Source organism: Diadema antillarum, unplaced genomic scaffold (genome assembly GCF_040938485.1).
Source record: "Diadema antillarum isolate AM-2024a unplaced genomic scaffold, OU_Dant_1.0 scf00000087, whole genome shotgun sequence".
Classification (NCBI taxonomy): domain Eukaryota; kingdom Metazoa; phylum Echinodermata; class Echinoidea; order Diadematoida; family Diadematidae; genus Diadema; species Diadema antillarum.
In genome coordinates this window covers 1,309,498-1,326,514 of record NW_027270976.1, presented here as the reverse complement: position 1 = coordinate 1,326,514, position 17,017 = coordinate 1,309,498, and the positions used below count along the sequence as shown (strand labels likewise).

Sequence of the window (17,017 nt, the reverse complement as noted above, 5' to 3'; positions counted from 1 at the left end):
GAAGTATTCCAATTCCTTTTCCCCTGACTGGAATCGGAAATTCTGCTATAACGATGATCGCAAAATGCCGCGCTGTGTGTGAAAGCGCCGATGCAAACACGTGGCTTCACGTTCAAAATGAAATGGTGCTAGACGGGTTCTTCAGCACTTACCGAAACTTAGTTTTCACTTTAAAGGAATGCGCCATGTGCTCGATCCTGCCTGTAAGAGGTTACTGCAAGTTCGATGGATCGAATGCGCCATAGCTGAGCTGAGCTGAATGGCTTGTTTACAGTAAACATGCAGTTTACGTTCGATACGAAGAAATCATTACGCCTTTCACGAGAGAAAAACACACAAAACAAACAAACAAACAAACAAGCAAACAAAATACACCCACGAACGAATGTTGATAGCCAAAACTTTGAAAAGTAATAAGCAGTTTTGATGAGCGTGAACTGGAATTAATTGTCATTACACGTTGTATTAAACCAGGTGATGACTGCATCTCACTGGACCTACAATTGTACTCGTAGTGAATTTGTCTGGTCATACGAGACCTTTAATTCATGTATTTCTGTGATTGCATTTTTAATTGACTGAATAATCAATCCTTTTTTTATTGTTCAGGGAACATTAGATATTCGATCAAGTACACTATAATCGACTGTTCGATGTTTCCTACTATGCGCCAAAAGAAAGGCTATAGAAATAGAATCATGATATCTTTGCAATGATTCCTTTAATTCAACTAATGAGCTGGTTCTTCGATCGATATTTCCAGGATATTTACACGCTGTTTATTCCAGTGCGCGCATTCTTTCGTCTGGCACGCACCTGGGTGTGGCACCTGCTTTTGTGGAAATTTCCACAAGGGAGAGGGGTGGGGTGTCAAGTTTCTTCTAGCCGAAGAGACTGCATACACGATCTCTTCGCTTTTATTTATTGTCATTCGTGCTTTCCCCTTATTCTTTGCTGATATTGAACATTTAGATTGAACTTTACGAAGGTTGCTATAGCACGTGGTTCTTTTTGTTGTGAGGTGTATGTAATTTCTTTTTTTATCATTCTTGAGAGGGGAAAGGAGAGTATTAAAAGGGGGAAAGAAGAGTAAGAGGGAAAGGGAAATAAACAAACGTCACGTACGCTCAGCATTCACAGGAATCCGTCTTTTTACACCAGTCACCAGCATAGTTATCATCATCACCATCAGACATCACTCAAGATCATTTTAGCCTTTTCCTATCAACATTAAGAAACACGCATAGGCCCTAATCCCTCGAGATAAATACCTAGGAAAATAAATAACAAATACAAAGTATCAACACCTCCCAACAACACAAACATTTTTATTTAGAAAATACAACAAACAGCACATCGAAGCGGCTGCTGGGATCAAACTCCGAGCTCCGTCGCTTCGATTCGAAAAAGTATTGCAGCGAAGCGGAGAAATCGCCGTTACAAAAATAACAGTGCGAGACACGGAATTACGTTTAATTACTTCAAAGTATAAAGGGAACGGATAAAGTGATATAAAAGGGAAGAAATCATACCAAACGAGGTGTGAGAAATGACAGAAATTAGTTTAGTAGTAAACTTAGGCCCTAGCAAAATTTTGCAGCACCGAAAGCTACGCGAAAATGAATACACATTGGAAACTGGGTATTGCGACGAGATCCTTGGGATAAATTCAACTTCGGCGCTCGAGTAAAATCTAACTTACTAAAGGTTCAAATGGAACGCATGGCTTTTTAGAGAAAAAATAACCCGCTGAATCTACCAAAAAAAAAAAGATTAAACAATTTGCATTTGCTTACTCCATCGTTCGTTTTTGTTTTTGATTTTTTTTTAACGAAAGATGGAGGTAATTTTCTCTCTGCGGCAATGCTTTGAACGCATCTAATTTTGCGTAATTGCTATTGCCGATGGCAAGCTTCCTATAGAATTGATACGAATCCTTTCAAATATACGAAACAAAGTCTAAGAAAAAATCCTGGATATCCTGACGTTGAATTCCAGTGGTATCATAAATCCTTCTCACTACCAAAATTTAATCATCTGTTCCTTGCGCCATTTTACCAACCAACTGTTCCTGAAATTTCATCCTAATCTGTTCCCAACTTTTGACTTATTTTGCGAATAGAGAGACAGACAGGCAGACAAACGAACAAACAAACCAAAGCAGAAAAAAAATATATATATATATATAAAATACAACCTTTGGCGAAGGGGGGCATGCATTTCATATCGTTTGTTTTTGCGTAACCCGACAACAAGCGTGACAACAAGCGAGCACGTGTCAGCCTTCCTCAGCCTCCCTCGGCCTCCGACCCTCTCTTTCCGTCCTCTCTCTCCCTCTCACATGCATACAGGCGGCTGTCTGTGCCGCTGCATAGGTGTTACTTCACACAAATTGCTGTGTGTGTGGATCCCGAATCAGAGCGCAATCCCATAGCATACACATGTGAGCAGGGAGGTGAGGGAGATAGTGAGCAAGTGTGTGATGTGGTGTTGTGCGAGACTGTACTGATAGCTTGTTGTTGAGCTGCGTTGTGTCGTGATCGGTGTGGTGACTGTGGATAAACTTTTGGCGCTTGTAAACACACGTTACTGCTGCTCCTTTCAACAAGGAGCACTCTCGTAAGTCATTTGCGAGTTAGTTACTTTTAGCATGTCGCAGTTTTATTGGCATGGCGCTTAGAATGTCGCAAGTTTTGAAGGATGTCGCGCAAAAATTTTAGCATGTCGCAGCGACATGCTAAAACCCCTCGTGGACCTCACTGCATGGTTTAGGACTTAAAAGCAAGAGTTTTGTTAGTCTAGCAAGGTCTTTAGATGATAAGCCGGCAGATTCTGAGGGTAATCCGCTTTCATCTCCCCTCCTTAATCTACCCTAATGATGCGTCATTTCAATTATGTGCTGCCTCTTCTTAGGAAGGTAGTCTTAACTGCTGCTATCTTTTGAGCTAGCTAGATTGTAGCAGGGCATGAATTCATGATTCACATCAAATATTCCCATCATCCAAAGAACATACAATGTATGTAGAAAACATTACCAACTTCATCTATTCTAAAATTTTAAAGGGATTCTTGAAAGTTTTTATCTTAGCTTGAAACACATACATCTTCATTCACACATTAATTCATGATAAATCACTGATCATACAATCATTTTGTGACCACTACTATACATTCCTACAAACATAATTTATGATTAATCACTTATCATAAAATCATTTTGTGACCATTACTATACATTCCTACAATTTTAGAAAAAGGATCATATTTCATGGAAACTTCTCACAAATTTCATAACACCAACACTGAAGCATATATAACTTGCATGTATACTTCGCATATCATGTGGTTTGAAAACAAAGTCATTAGCGCACCAAAGCACTTAATGGGTGAAAACCAAAACTTGGTGTTAAAAGTGACAGTAACCAAATGCCATGTCCTCAATGCTATTCAAACTAACCTCCTATGTTTCCTTCCTTCACTTCTTTCTTTGTATGAGTCAATGTGATGGGTTTATTACTGGCCACATTTTCTCTAATATAAAAAGCAGGGCAATGCCACAGCCATCACTGTTTACAAATCCCTTTATCTGTTGATGACGAGCTGATTTTGGTATAACACACATTTCCCATAGACACCTGCCCAAGTATACTCGGGACCAGTCTACAATGGGTTAAGTCACAATCCTTTTGGACTATTTTTATGACTTACAACATTCAGAAGCAGAAAGGTATGCATATCATCATAGAAAACATACAATTCATAAATATCCGAGTGCATTTTAACATGGAAAGGAAAATGTACAATGATCTGTCAATTTAATTAAAAAGTCTTTTACCAGTATTTGTCGAACAATACACTATTAAGATTTGATACCAGAGTCACTATATGACGTTATGCAGTGATATGATAACTAAATGTACAATGAAATATGCGGTGTATACAGTACCTTACAATCAGCCTGCTTCTCTCCAACAGATTCACTAACATTTTTATTTTCCTAAACTGCAGCCACAATGAGTCAAAACCTTTTTACTTACCACACAAGCGATGCCAAATTTGTGTCCCACGAGTTCAGTCACCTGGGTCCTTTCCTGAACATCCCATATCCTAACAGCTGGGTTGTGACCACACTGGAAGAATACAAAAAAAATCATTTCCACTAAAAACACAGAATACACAAAAGAATTCCCATGCCACTTACACTGCCATGAATTATAGATTTGGGAAGTACTTCTTTAATCTTTAAGAGACTACATCCCTTGCAGAGGTCTACTTTGCATGAATCCATCAAAAACATAGATATTACACAATCAGAAAAAACCCCAACACAAACATAAATATTAATAAAAATTCTGTTTCTTTTCTGGATACAATTATTATTTCCACAAGTGATGTACATGCAAGGTGACCAATGTCAGTTACCATGTTGCAGACTTCTTAATTGCCAAAGGTGTAACATAACATTTGTTTCCTTCAAACTTTTGCTGATCTTCTGTGTTGCTTTCGTTCAAATATCATTGTACAGATATTGCAGTCATGTAGAAGTAAGGGTGCCTAACATAGAATCCCAACATCATATTGGTATGGTATCACTGTCATTTAAGAAACAGCTTGTCATAAATGCATGGATTAGATTACATCTGTCATACAGTAATCCATATTTCACATGTCATCCCATCTAGGTCAAATATTACAAAAAGAGCTGTACAATTGCACATTTCAAACAGTTGTTGTCTTTGGACATCAATTGAGGCCATTATTTAAGTGATCATAACAACTAAAATGTTTATTGGTTGTTGTCAAGCTGTCATTATATTAACCCAATTACTGAAGGTCACAATTCCATACAGAGTGGTTCACGAACAGGGTCCAGAAGACAATTACAATGCACTGTACATCCATTATATCATACTTTAATCAATATCTACTACCTAACAGCCTCCACGCAGACATTTGGTATATATATGAATATTTATTGTACACTGTAAGTGACTGCCGACACTCTGCATCTCAATTTCAGAGGCTAATTGACTCACTGAGTAGACATATTAATTTCTTTGTCACTAACTCTGATTCATGGCTGCCATGATATGGTTCAATACAATCAGCACAAGGGTTCTGTGCCTTTGTGTACAATATGCAAGTGTAGTTCATACCACTGTACCACTGGTTGATTTGTATTCATTCATGGACTTGTCTGGCCAATCAATGAAAATGTGCCTGGGCGATACAATTACCTTTGAATCGTTTGATAAGCAATTTATTTTACTACTACCATTTTCATACACACACACCCACATCCACACCCACACACACCCACAAGAATTGCAAGCTCCTGATTAGATGACCGAAATAATCAATTTGTCATAAATTTTTCATTAAATTATTGTGAGAGTGACCTTGTGAGATATAAATGCACTCTCACTGAGTTCCCACAAAAAAACTCTCACAGGCAAAACCCAAAATGCATCTCCAACCCCGACACTCATTTCATTAACATTATTAGCCACAGCTATAAATGTGACGGTAGAGGCGGCTGGGGTGCCGGGGATGCCCAATGCCTGTTAGATCCAGTGATGGCGGATGAGTCACCATCCTAGCCATAAAAGGCTTGAAACTATCACATCTAGCTTTGAAAAGCCTGTGATTGTTCCAAGGAAACAACCTAAGGCAAATAACAGGTTACTAAAATAGCATCTTGCCACTAACACATAGGTGGAAATAAGTGCCTCAGTTTGCCTTGCTATGCAGGGCTGCAATGGAAGTAAGAAGGGGATGGTGTTTGGGACACAGTGATATTGAATTCCTCAGAGGCGATTGAAGAGAGACAGAATCTGATTATGTTCAACAGCTAGCTGCTCTCCTCCTCCACTTCCTCCTTGATATTGGTTCTGACTTGATCTTAGTGGGAAAGCTATTCTAGCAAATTGAGTGTGACTTATGACCCCTTCTATACCATGCAATATTCGGGTGTTGACAATCATGCCCATGTGATAGGATGAGTAATGACATAAAATGGTTTTATTGCCTGAACAAATGGCTCTCCCAATAAACAAAGTGATCACGTGCTGGAACCCATTCTGGTAAAATGATACATTTCTCTCTGTGTATCAGTTTATACCATGTGCAATCTACCAGGTACGGGTAACAAGGTTATCTATGTGATAGACTTTGAATTAGCAAATGCAAAAAAACAAACAAACAAACAAACAAACAAACAAACAACAAACAAACAAATAAAAAACAAATAAAACATAACACAACATAACAAACCAAAAAGCAAAGAGAAAAAGCAAGATGAAACAACTGAAATAAAAAATAAAAGCATGATAACCAAACAATGTAAAAAAAACAAACAACTGTTCCTTGCACAAAGCATGATGAATAAAGTGCATCTAATCAGGAGTTTGCTAGTGACTCTGCTATGTGACAAGTAGATGGATTCCATATTGTTTTGCTTACTACTATACTGTCTGTGTGAATGCACCCGTGGAGGAAAATATCACATCAGTTAGCCTTTATATCTTGGGACAGCGGACATGCATCATCACAGATATACATCTAATTGCTAAGCTAATACAATTGTAAAGGTATGTGAAACAATTTTATGACACGGAAATGGATGACTGATATTAGTATGAGCCTAGTAGTGACATTTTATAAGTCCAATAACAACCGACTTATAATAAAGTCACATATTGAACCATGTGGCATTATATTTTGACCAAATGTGAAATAAGAAGCACCTCCAGCTGTTACGTCCTTTTCTATCTTGTTTGTATTATTCAACTTATACCCGAGACATATCACTGAATTTCTGACGTATAGCAGATAGTAACTCAACATGTTCCTGCCTATCGGTGTGGCTGTTCACACAAACATTTCCTGCCTTCCTTATGATAGTGACTTCAGCTTCAACATACACTTAACCACAAACATGGTTGTGATTCAGTATGACTGATTTGAAGAATGAAGATTCTTAGACTCACAAAGTGTGATACAATTGGGATGTCCAAATAAGGTCATCAAGCTCGACAGATGCTACCTCAAGTAGGTTCTCATATTAGGGCAATGACTGATAAATCAGTGATTTGGGGGCACCTGTCTTCCTATTAATACATGAATAATTGTTGAAAGCATAGTAAGTAAAAAATAATACCAGAGACAACACCTGAACTGCAAAGGTTACAAGTTTCATCTAATCTTTTATCATGTAGACAAATTTTCCATTCAAAGAGCATTATAGTACACTGAATGATTGAAGCATGATTAGATCTTCCACTTAGAGACTGATAGTATTAAATAAATCAATTTGATTTATCGAAGATTAGTAATCACTTTATGAATGATCATCGGAAACAGAACTGACATTACAATGTAATATAAACAAGCTATTTCTGTGAGCAAATCTTAAGTGTGTGTGTGGCAGGCTTTGGATACAAAACGACTGGTGACAGATTTGATGATCACCTCCTTAGAGGATGTGTCATCCAGACACTGAAACCATGGAGACATCAAAGTGTCTCTCATGTACATACATATTATAATCCCTTTTTGTAGCGGGGACCTTCCTTCCCCCATGGGACGGCATAGTTCCACATCAAAGATGATCGTCAATTTTACGCTCCACCTATGCTACGCTGCCCCTGATGATTCCACCTGCTGTAGAATGAAGACACTCCCTCACTCCCATCACTCCCTCTCCCCGCATCACTCCCTCTCCCCGCATCGCTCCCTCTCCCCGCATCACTCATCCTCTCTCTGACTCACCTCTCCTGATGCAAGGTATCTCCCGTCTCCAGAAAATGCGAGAGCAGTCAGTGTTTTCCTGAGGGCACAAGACAAGGATGCAAAGAGTATAAAAAAGGGATGAATAAAGCACACATCACCTTGATACCACAAAATACATTCTTCCATGATTTTGGATGCATACATCTCATATGTATTCCACTCCTTGATTAATTGATATGAACTCTGCCACGGAAACAAAATACCCAACATGTTTTGGATTGAAGAAATAATATCAAAATTGGTGACAACACATTTGCTTCTGTGACAATTGCTCCGGTCTTATTTTCTCCAAGGACTTAGGGTTAGGGTTGTGATAGGGTTTTAGGTTTAGTTTGACATGTGGACTAGGGTTATGTTTGTGGATAGAAATGATGTCTGGCTTAGTGTGCAGATATTCAGTGGGAGCAATTGTCGCAGGAGCAAATGTCATGGAACCATCAACATTACATGACAAAGGCAATAATTAAAAATTAGTCCCCCTTCGCCACTTTGCATTCTTCATGCTAAACTTTTATTTACTATCTTTGTATCTAGATTTTATGATTTAAAACTGCACTTGTAGCATAAAATCACTTCATTAAGGGAGGCAATACCTACAGGTCTGATAATAATAATTTTCAGATAGTCGATGAGATTGGTTGGAGAGTGGTATCTTACGGTTTAAAACTGTCCCTGACTGACGACATACACTGAAAAATGAACATGTGCACTTATTAGTCTCCATGTTGCATTCTTTTTCTATAACTACTTGTCAATCATATAATTACTGAAGAATGGCAAGATTCGCATAGTTCTTTTTTTGTCTAGTCATCTAATTATCATACAACCATACAGAACGGTTTTCCAATTTCCAGATTACATACAAACTGCACTACATTTCAAACCAGTTCCTGTACAGCATAGATAAAGTGTACAGAGAGGTACCAGTACACAAAGAGGAAAAAGATATCAACAAGAAGACAAATACAACTAAAGACAGATGGAGAAATAGATAGAAAGACAGAGCAATGGGCAGATGCGTGATTGATAGACCTAAAAGATAGATGATCAGACAGACGGATAACAAGATTAATGGGAAGTTGATATACTGTATTGATGGTTAAACAGACAGACAGATAAATACAGATTCAGGTTCGTACAGCAAAAATGTGGGGGAAGGAATACAAGGCAATGTGCTGAAAAGCATGAATTGTAATGTCTGTGGAGAGCTTTTCAATACCACACATAGCAGACTCCAGACAAGCACACTGGTGTCTGATAGCGGGAGGGAATAAGCGTCATTTCATATCACAAGGGATTTCCTGAGAGATTTCTTCCTAATGTCATCCAATCTGCAGTCAACAAACATCAAATCTAATAATACAGCCAGGAAGGCTTGCAATAATGGTTTCATGAATTTTTTAAAATCGGCTTTCCGAAAATGTGGTTAACAGGAATGAAATGTGCTTTTTATGTCAATAGGAAACGTGAAGATGATGTCAAAAGAGAATTAAAGGGGAAGGCTAGTAACTGATCAGTGGGAATCAGTGGAAATGCTGGGAAATGATTGTTCCAATCCTTATGGGATTCATTCAAGAGTTCATTGTATATCTATTGTTGTGTGAAAATGATTTGCTTCAGAACGGTCTCATATTCAAGTAATGTGCAGATTAATGTTCCGTCACTGACCAGGGACGCTAACCTGGAAGCATTATACTGCACATTACTTGAATATGAGACCATTCTGAAGCAAATCATTTTCACACAACAATAGATATACAATGAACTCTTGAATGAATCCCATAAGGATTGGAACAATCATCTCCCAGCATTTCCACTGATTCCCACTGATCAGTTACTAGCCTTCCCCTTTAACCTGTTGAGGACGGTTTGATTTTGCTACAACATGCATTTCCAATAGACACTTGCCCGAGTATACTCAGGACTCGTCCTCAACGGGTTAATGACAGTAATGAAAGCCACAATATAGAGAGAGTTCTATTTTTGTCCCTGAACTCACTCTTTGTTTGATATAGACACTCAGTAATGAACAACGAATGTGCAACGTTTGATATTACAATGAAAGAGATTCATCTCGTGATTTGTACAGTATGAATGACTTCAACTAGAAAACCTGTACTGACTTAGCAATGACTGCATTAAATATTCCAATGCTGGATGTACAACTATATTATGTGTATACTATAGCTCTTTAGCTATGCATTGACTGCTGTTGACTCTGAAGTCTACCAGTCAGTAAGGAAGAACTGAAGATCTACAATTTTTCAGTTCAACCCATATGTGTCATGAGTAAGTCTGCGCCTGTTAATATGATGTTTCTGAAGTTACAACATGTTAGGATCAGTTGATGCTGATCTATTACAATTCTTTTCATATTCATATATAGATTTGCACTCCTTAATTCTCCCACATAATTCCATCATAAAAACAATGTGATAGAAAATGTTTTTCTACGTTTATAAAAGTTCATAACTCTTTATTCATAGACATACTACAAGCAGAAAACTGATAACTTTTCTACAGAGCATTCATCAAGGGTACAATAATTCATAGACACTGTGTCAATTTCTTTCGAAAGACTTCCTCAAGCATCGGGTAATGTGGTCAACAGTCCAGTCCATAGTCACATCTCCGTTATTTGTTTTTCTTCACAGCTGACATATTTGAGTTGGCTAATGTCTATTTGCTTTCATCTTCCAAATCGAGCTGTGTTAACACATTCACAGTTGAATGACCTCAGGCATGCTAAATATTGTTCAGTTACCCTTGGCACAAACAGGGAAATAAAGAGGTCTTTACAATGAAGTAACTGGTGACAGAGTGACAGAGGTTGGAACACACAATAGCACCATTCTAGGCATCCATCATTGTTGACTAAACTTCACCTCTGAAGAGGAATCGCCCACTTACATGTACCCCTGCCTCATTGCCTGGCAACCGCAATCAGAGGTTCCTGCGTAACAATTCCGACAATTTATCAGGCTGAATTCAATTGACTTATTTCTTGCATAAAAGGCAAGGCACCCCTTGCAGCCATTTCAGGAACCCTTTCAGGAACCAGCTTTCCTCTACCCAGGGGCTCGAAGCCAAATTAGACCTAGTGGTTGACTGTTCTAACCAAAAAGGTGAAAGTATCAAATTCTCTTCTGCTTGGACAATTCTTGTGGTGAAACAAACTCACTCAGCATAAGACAGGGAAGAAATAAGTTTGCTTTCTGATTGACTTTAAGTCATTTTGTTGCTTACATTGCAAAGTTTGTGTTTGATGCAGTACATGTCCCAAATTACAGGCTAACCTTGTTTAACTGTAAAATACGTTTGTGGACATAAACTAAATGCATTTCTGGGGAAAAACGTAATTAAATCTAGCATAAGAGTGATAGTGACATTCATTTGTACAGGTCAATCTGTGAAATCATTAGGAAACATAGCCTTCCCCCCAAAAGTTTGACTTCAACACTACAAGTAGTCAGTATTTAATGTGGTACACAGTATAATGACAGAATATCAAAAACTAAAATTAAAAGATATCATTATATCTCTATGACCTTAGTTTTGGTTTCATGTAAATATTGTGAAAAAGTGGTGTTCAAATCATATGTTCTACTTAATGTGATAATGGAGCATTTCAGTGCAGATTGGTTGAACCAATCCAAGTGACTCCTGATGTTTTGGCTGTAGTAAGAAGATGTTTTTGTGGCATGAAATTTTTGAGAATTGCCTCCGGCATTCGATGCATATAGTGTAGACAGAACTTTCACAAGCATTTTAGGTTTTTTTTTTCTCATACATTCTCATTTTACAGTACATTACTTAGGGTCTGATGGTTTGGTCTGACCACACCTTACTAGCCTATTTATAATAGAAACTTTACTATACCACATTTGAAGGCAAAAACAGATACCTCCAATAACAGAAAGTGATAAAAACATAGCCAAGGAAATGCTCTTTAAAATAGTTCTATTTCTTTCTTGACTGATAAGTTACGTAGATTTACTGCTTATTCATGGGTGTATGTGAAATACTTTATCAACACAATATTTCAGATAACATGATCATTCTTTTTTCACTAACAATTAACGATAAAAAGGTCTGTCTGCATATACTTCTGAGGTGTTTTGGAGCTAACTCATGGTCACTGCACATTCACAGATATAGCATCGCAGTGGCTAGGGCCATGCTTGATATACCACAATCAGATGCCATTACAGTGCTAGGTGGTGAAATGCGATGGTCAAGATTAAAAGAGTCAGTTTAATCAAGAATGTCTGAACCACTTTTCTTTTCTCTCCTTGTCCTTGTATGAAAATATATGGACTGCTAATGGACAAAGAATATATCTTAGCTTAGCCACTCTTATGTCTGAAAAACAATGTAAGGCCAAGAAATATGCACACATAAAAACAGATCATTTCAATCCACAGCGATGTTTCATTAGAAGGAATACCATAATGCAAACCCATGACCACAATGTGCAAATGTAATATTCATGAGCACATGTACTTGGTTACTCTCAGGCATTAAAGACATTATCTTACAGGATAAATGCATTCAAAAGAGAGTTTTGGCTCAACGACATGAAGAGAAAGTGATTACTGTTAAAGGGAATTTATGGAAAAGCTGCATGAATTCAATCAATAAATCTGAGTAAATGATGAAGAAAATCTAAGCAGATTCCCCCCCCCCCAAAAAAAAAAATAAATAAATAAAAATAACCACCCGAGTCATGACCACAGAATCTCAGTACATTTTGGCATGGAGTCTATTGGACACTGCAAAACAGTTGTGTATTTGTCACATACTGGAGTATTAACAAAATACCAATCATTTATTGCATACATGTATGAAAGATTAAACATAGTATTTTTATCAAATTTGTGTGCTTGAGATATTAACTTTCTCAGTCTCAGAGGTTGCGAAAGATATGTTCTTGACACACCTTGAGTACAAAAGTCTTTATGCCAGAAAATATGAAACTGCACATTTGATTTTATAAAGAACTATTAAATGATAAAGTGTACTGTGTAAGAGATATCAAGGTTATATGATCGAGACTGCTTCTTAATGATGCCATACCACAGACACTGAATATTCTTGAAATGGTCATGACTTTCCTTCAAGGCTTAAAATCAAACTTTGCTCATATTTCCATAGATCTGTCGGACTGCATCTGGCTAGCACTTTCTCTCACACGAAGATACCCCAACCTTTGAGAGTTCTAGCTCCATTAGCTAAGTGAAAAATCAGAGTATGTGAAATGTGCACTTACTTTGAGTGGTTCAAGATGTGAAACTGCTTGTTCTTCCTGGGGTTGAAAACCACTATAGCACACCTGTCAATGGAAAAGAAAAGAAAGGCCTCATTTAATGAATATTGACATGTGAAGCTAATGTCATTTGATGGGAATGGAGAGGGGAAGGGCTGCATGTTGGAATGTGCTCTTGACAAATAGTACTGCTACAATACGACACCCAAAATGTATCATATGAAAAACACAATATCATATGAATACACTAAAGTCAAAGTTAGCCATGTAAAGAGTGAATAATTTTACACAGCTCTATGTGGTACTGTATACAGTGTTTCTTAAGAGTCATGTGACCAGCTTGTGACTGCAGAGAGACCTGTTGGCTACTCATTTTAATACATCTGCTAAATGTAGCAAAACATTATCACATTTATTACAATTTACAGGCCTTCTAATTCTCTGAGTCTCCCTACATTCTCAATCTAACTATCCTTTTCTCTTTGTGCTCCACTGCTTGACTCCCCCCTCTACCCAAAGCACTCTCTCCTTTCTTCTTCTCTTTCTTCTGTCTCTCTCCTGTCATAAGCTGAACTTAATTCACACAACAAAAACAAGAATACGGTTAATAAGATTTATGCATGCAAACTATATGAAAAAAATTGTGGGTTGTTATCAATACGAGTCTAACAATTTAAACTTTACTGACCTCAAAGACATGCAAAATAGCAACAATAAAACTATAATTGCTAGCTGCCAGTATTAACACATCAAAACCAGGAAAACACCAAAGAGCAATCAGGGAGGCTGATTTCTTCCATTAGGACATGATACATGTCATTTTCAGGAAGCTCCCCACACAATTAGGGAGGATTGGTAAATCTGTTATTATGGCACATCTTTTGCATCACTTTTTGGGGGTGGACTGGGTTTTAAACATGAACAGTGGCACAAATAAAATAGCGGTGAGAACCTTTACCACCCCTCCCCCCCCCCCCAAAAAAAGGAGAAAGATATAAGAAGAAATCTGGAGAACTCCTGACACAATCACAACTACACATGTAGCCTACTGTATACCAATACACTTTTCTCCTGCCATGTAGATGTCCCTCCTGTGTGCACAATACATTATTCAGTGAGATATTTACTGTTACAGAGCCATGGCATCAGAATGCAAGAAACTAGACCAGCTGCAGTATAGTGTGCCAGTGCACAGCGGTTCTCTATGTCATCACAAGTAAGAACCCTTTACAACTGAGCTGAGGAGTAACCATCCTATGCAGTTCTATAATAGACATGCTGCATACAATGTAGAACCTGCTTGATTTGTTTCACCAGAGTACCGCATATTATTGCAGCATTCTCATAATGCAAGATCGGAAAGGACTGTTTATGCATGCAACCAGGGTGAAAACCTTGGTGCTACAGATCTGGGCAAACATTTTTGACCTGCATACTTTTCAATAATAATGGATTTTCCTGCAATAATCATCAAGATATAAATCAGCTTACTTTCATCTGCATCTTCTGGTTTTTAATCATTGGACTGCATTTTTGATAAAGAAATATATCATGGCAATGCTGTATAGGATTACCGTGAAGACAAACTCCTGCAACCTGGCTCTATTGTGCATGGGAAACATTATTATGAGATGAAAAAAATATGTTCTAAATTTAATATAAGAGTAGTGACCTGGTATACGGTACATTGAAATTGAAATATCAAATCAAAACATCATCTCTTCTTGTCTGTTTGATCTGGCTGGCTCCTCTCTAATCTTACATTGACATCTTCTAGATGCATGATCCCTTTCCATGGATAATCGCAACCATGTTCATTGGAAAGAAAGTAGGCATGGACACATAAGGATTCCAGTGCTTTCATGTGAATACAATTTAATGATTATGTGTACACAAGGGATGAATATCAAAAATACATGCAATGTATCACGAGGGCTAACTGCAATTTGATGTGACTTGCATTTTTTCCTCATCTTTTGAAACTCATACACTTGCATTTCACATGGAGGAAACAGGGGTATTGAAGCAGGTATCTTGTCAACAGTAAACCTTGAAAAACAAAGTGATGTATTGTCACATGTTGACACTCAACAAAAGAGCTATTGTACTTTATTGATTACCGTACAGTCATGTCATTGAGGATTTGGAGGTCCTTATAAAACAAAGGTCACTATCTACAATACTGGCAGGTGATTATATTGCTTTAGCAGAGATACACTGTAGTATGTGACATCAAATGATGGCTCAGTAAGTTAGTCATAAACTGACATAAATCGTAATTGAAAATCCATGCCTTCAGACATATACTCCCCATGTGTGGCTATACAGCAGCTCCTTCCAACTGAGTGCTAACCCTCATAATCTGTTGGCTAGCCCCACAGGCTACGCCTCCCTCTGGCTACTGCCTAATGACCAGTTGATGAAAGTCATTAAGCCAGATTGCACTGAAGTTTCAAGGATTACTATTTCATGCCTTCAAGTAAAGCCATCTGAGAAGGTTGCAGAGCTTTACTTTAATACAGTCCAGGTCATAGGAAGCATGTTGATTAATGAACTACAATCATTTCATGCCTTAATTAAACAGAAGATGATGGTCACAATCATTCACCATTGTGCACTGACCACCAGTGAATCATACCTTGACCAACTAATTAAACTTCTGCCACTCTTTTATCCGGTGAAGGAATGTATATGTGTAACATTTGTTTGCATGTAATTTTCTATGAAAAGGAAATCTCACGCAAAACAATTAAGATAATCATAAAATTTAATTTACATTTTATGAAACTGATTACATCAGAAAATTACATTTTCCCACTCTACAAGGCTTTTTTAAAATGATTTATCTAAAACATGATGCAGAAAACTTATCTTCTATAAAATTAAAGCCATTTAAATGGAATGCATACTACAGGCAGTACATAAAGGCATTGTTACACATTCAACAACTTTCCATACAAATCCTGTACGTGACACATTTAAAAATATACCACCATCTTCAGCTGTGAGAAATATACGGCTTTTTCTTCATAGAAATAGAAGCAGCTCATGACTGAATGATGAACTTAAATACCTCTTCTTAGCATCATATCATTGTGATACATTTTCAGTTTTACCTGCTAACATCATTATCTTTAAGCAACAAACTTCATGATATGCAGCCTTTAAACTTGCTTTCCGAAGAGGTTGAACTTTGGCATATGATGAGAGGCTGGCCAGTAAAGCCGGAGGAAACAAGGTCATCCCTCTCTCCTCCTGCATAGATCTACATCTTTCTCACTGCAGAAGAGTGGTTACGTCTCATCATGACTGATTATTCCCTTGTATTGGTCAATCAACGACGACAAATCTCCCACCCATAAAAACATTGATGGACAGCTGCACTACTCTCTTGAGCAATGTAACTAAAATGATATGTACCTTGCATCTCCATGTACCCTCCCATTTATCTCCATTATGATCTCTTGTACAAACTGCATGGTCTTTAGAAAAGCAGTCGATCATGATAAGACTAGCAAGTACATATGTATTTATAAAATCAAATGAAAGAGGAATTCTAAATGACCATTCCAGGATATTCGAACATCCCACAAGTCAACCTTGCATGGGGCAAGATAAAGCTGGAAGCCTCTAGTTTCACTGGTGAACAGCAGAGAACAGTAATATCTTCCTATCATACAAACCTCGTATTGCAATTCATTTCTGTACATGTGACAGAATTCTGAATCTGAGTTGTACCTTAGGACAAGTACAGTGACTCAAATCTAAACAATAAGCAGTAACATAACTTAGGATGATAATATCCTATACATCTTTCAGTTGTGTCACAAGTGGATGTGCTATATCAAGACATCCAGAAGCTTGTTTTGTTACTAAATTGTGAACCTGTGACTAGAAGTTGTAAAAATATTATAGCAAATAAAGCAAGTCCAGATAAAAGAAAGTGTGGGAGAGCAGGAA

At 37.6% G+C, this 17,017-nt stretch overlaps 1 protein-coding gene across 1 annotated transcript in view; it reads right to left on the bottom strand.

Annotated features, from left to right (window-relative positions):
• Positions 1–17,017, bottom strand: part of LOC139718058 (uncharacterized) — a 76,271-nt gene that overhangs the window by 48,824 nt on the left and 10,430 nt on the right. The window contains exons 3-5 of the mRNA XM_071629551.1: positions 13,061–13,123; positions 7,771–7,828; positions 4,038–4,130 (exon numbers count right to left, since the gene is read on the bottom strand). Of these exons, the coding sequence (XP_071485652.1) occupies positions 4,038–4,130; positions 7,771–7,828; positions 13,061–13,123 (214 nt within the window). The remainder of the gene's footprint in view (positions 1–4,037; positions 4,131–7,770; positions 7,829–13,060; positions 13,124–17,017) is intronic.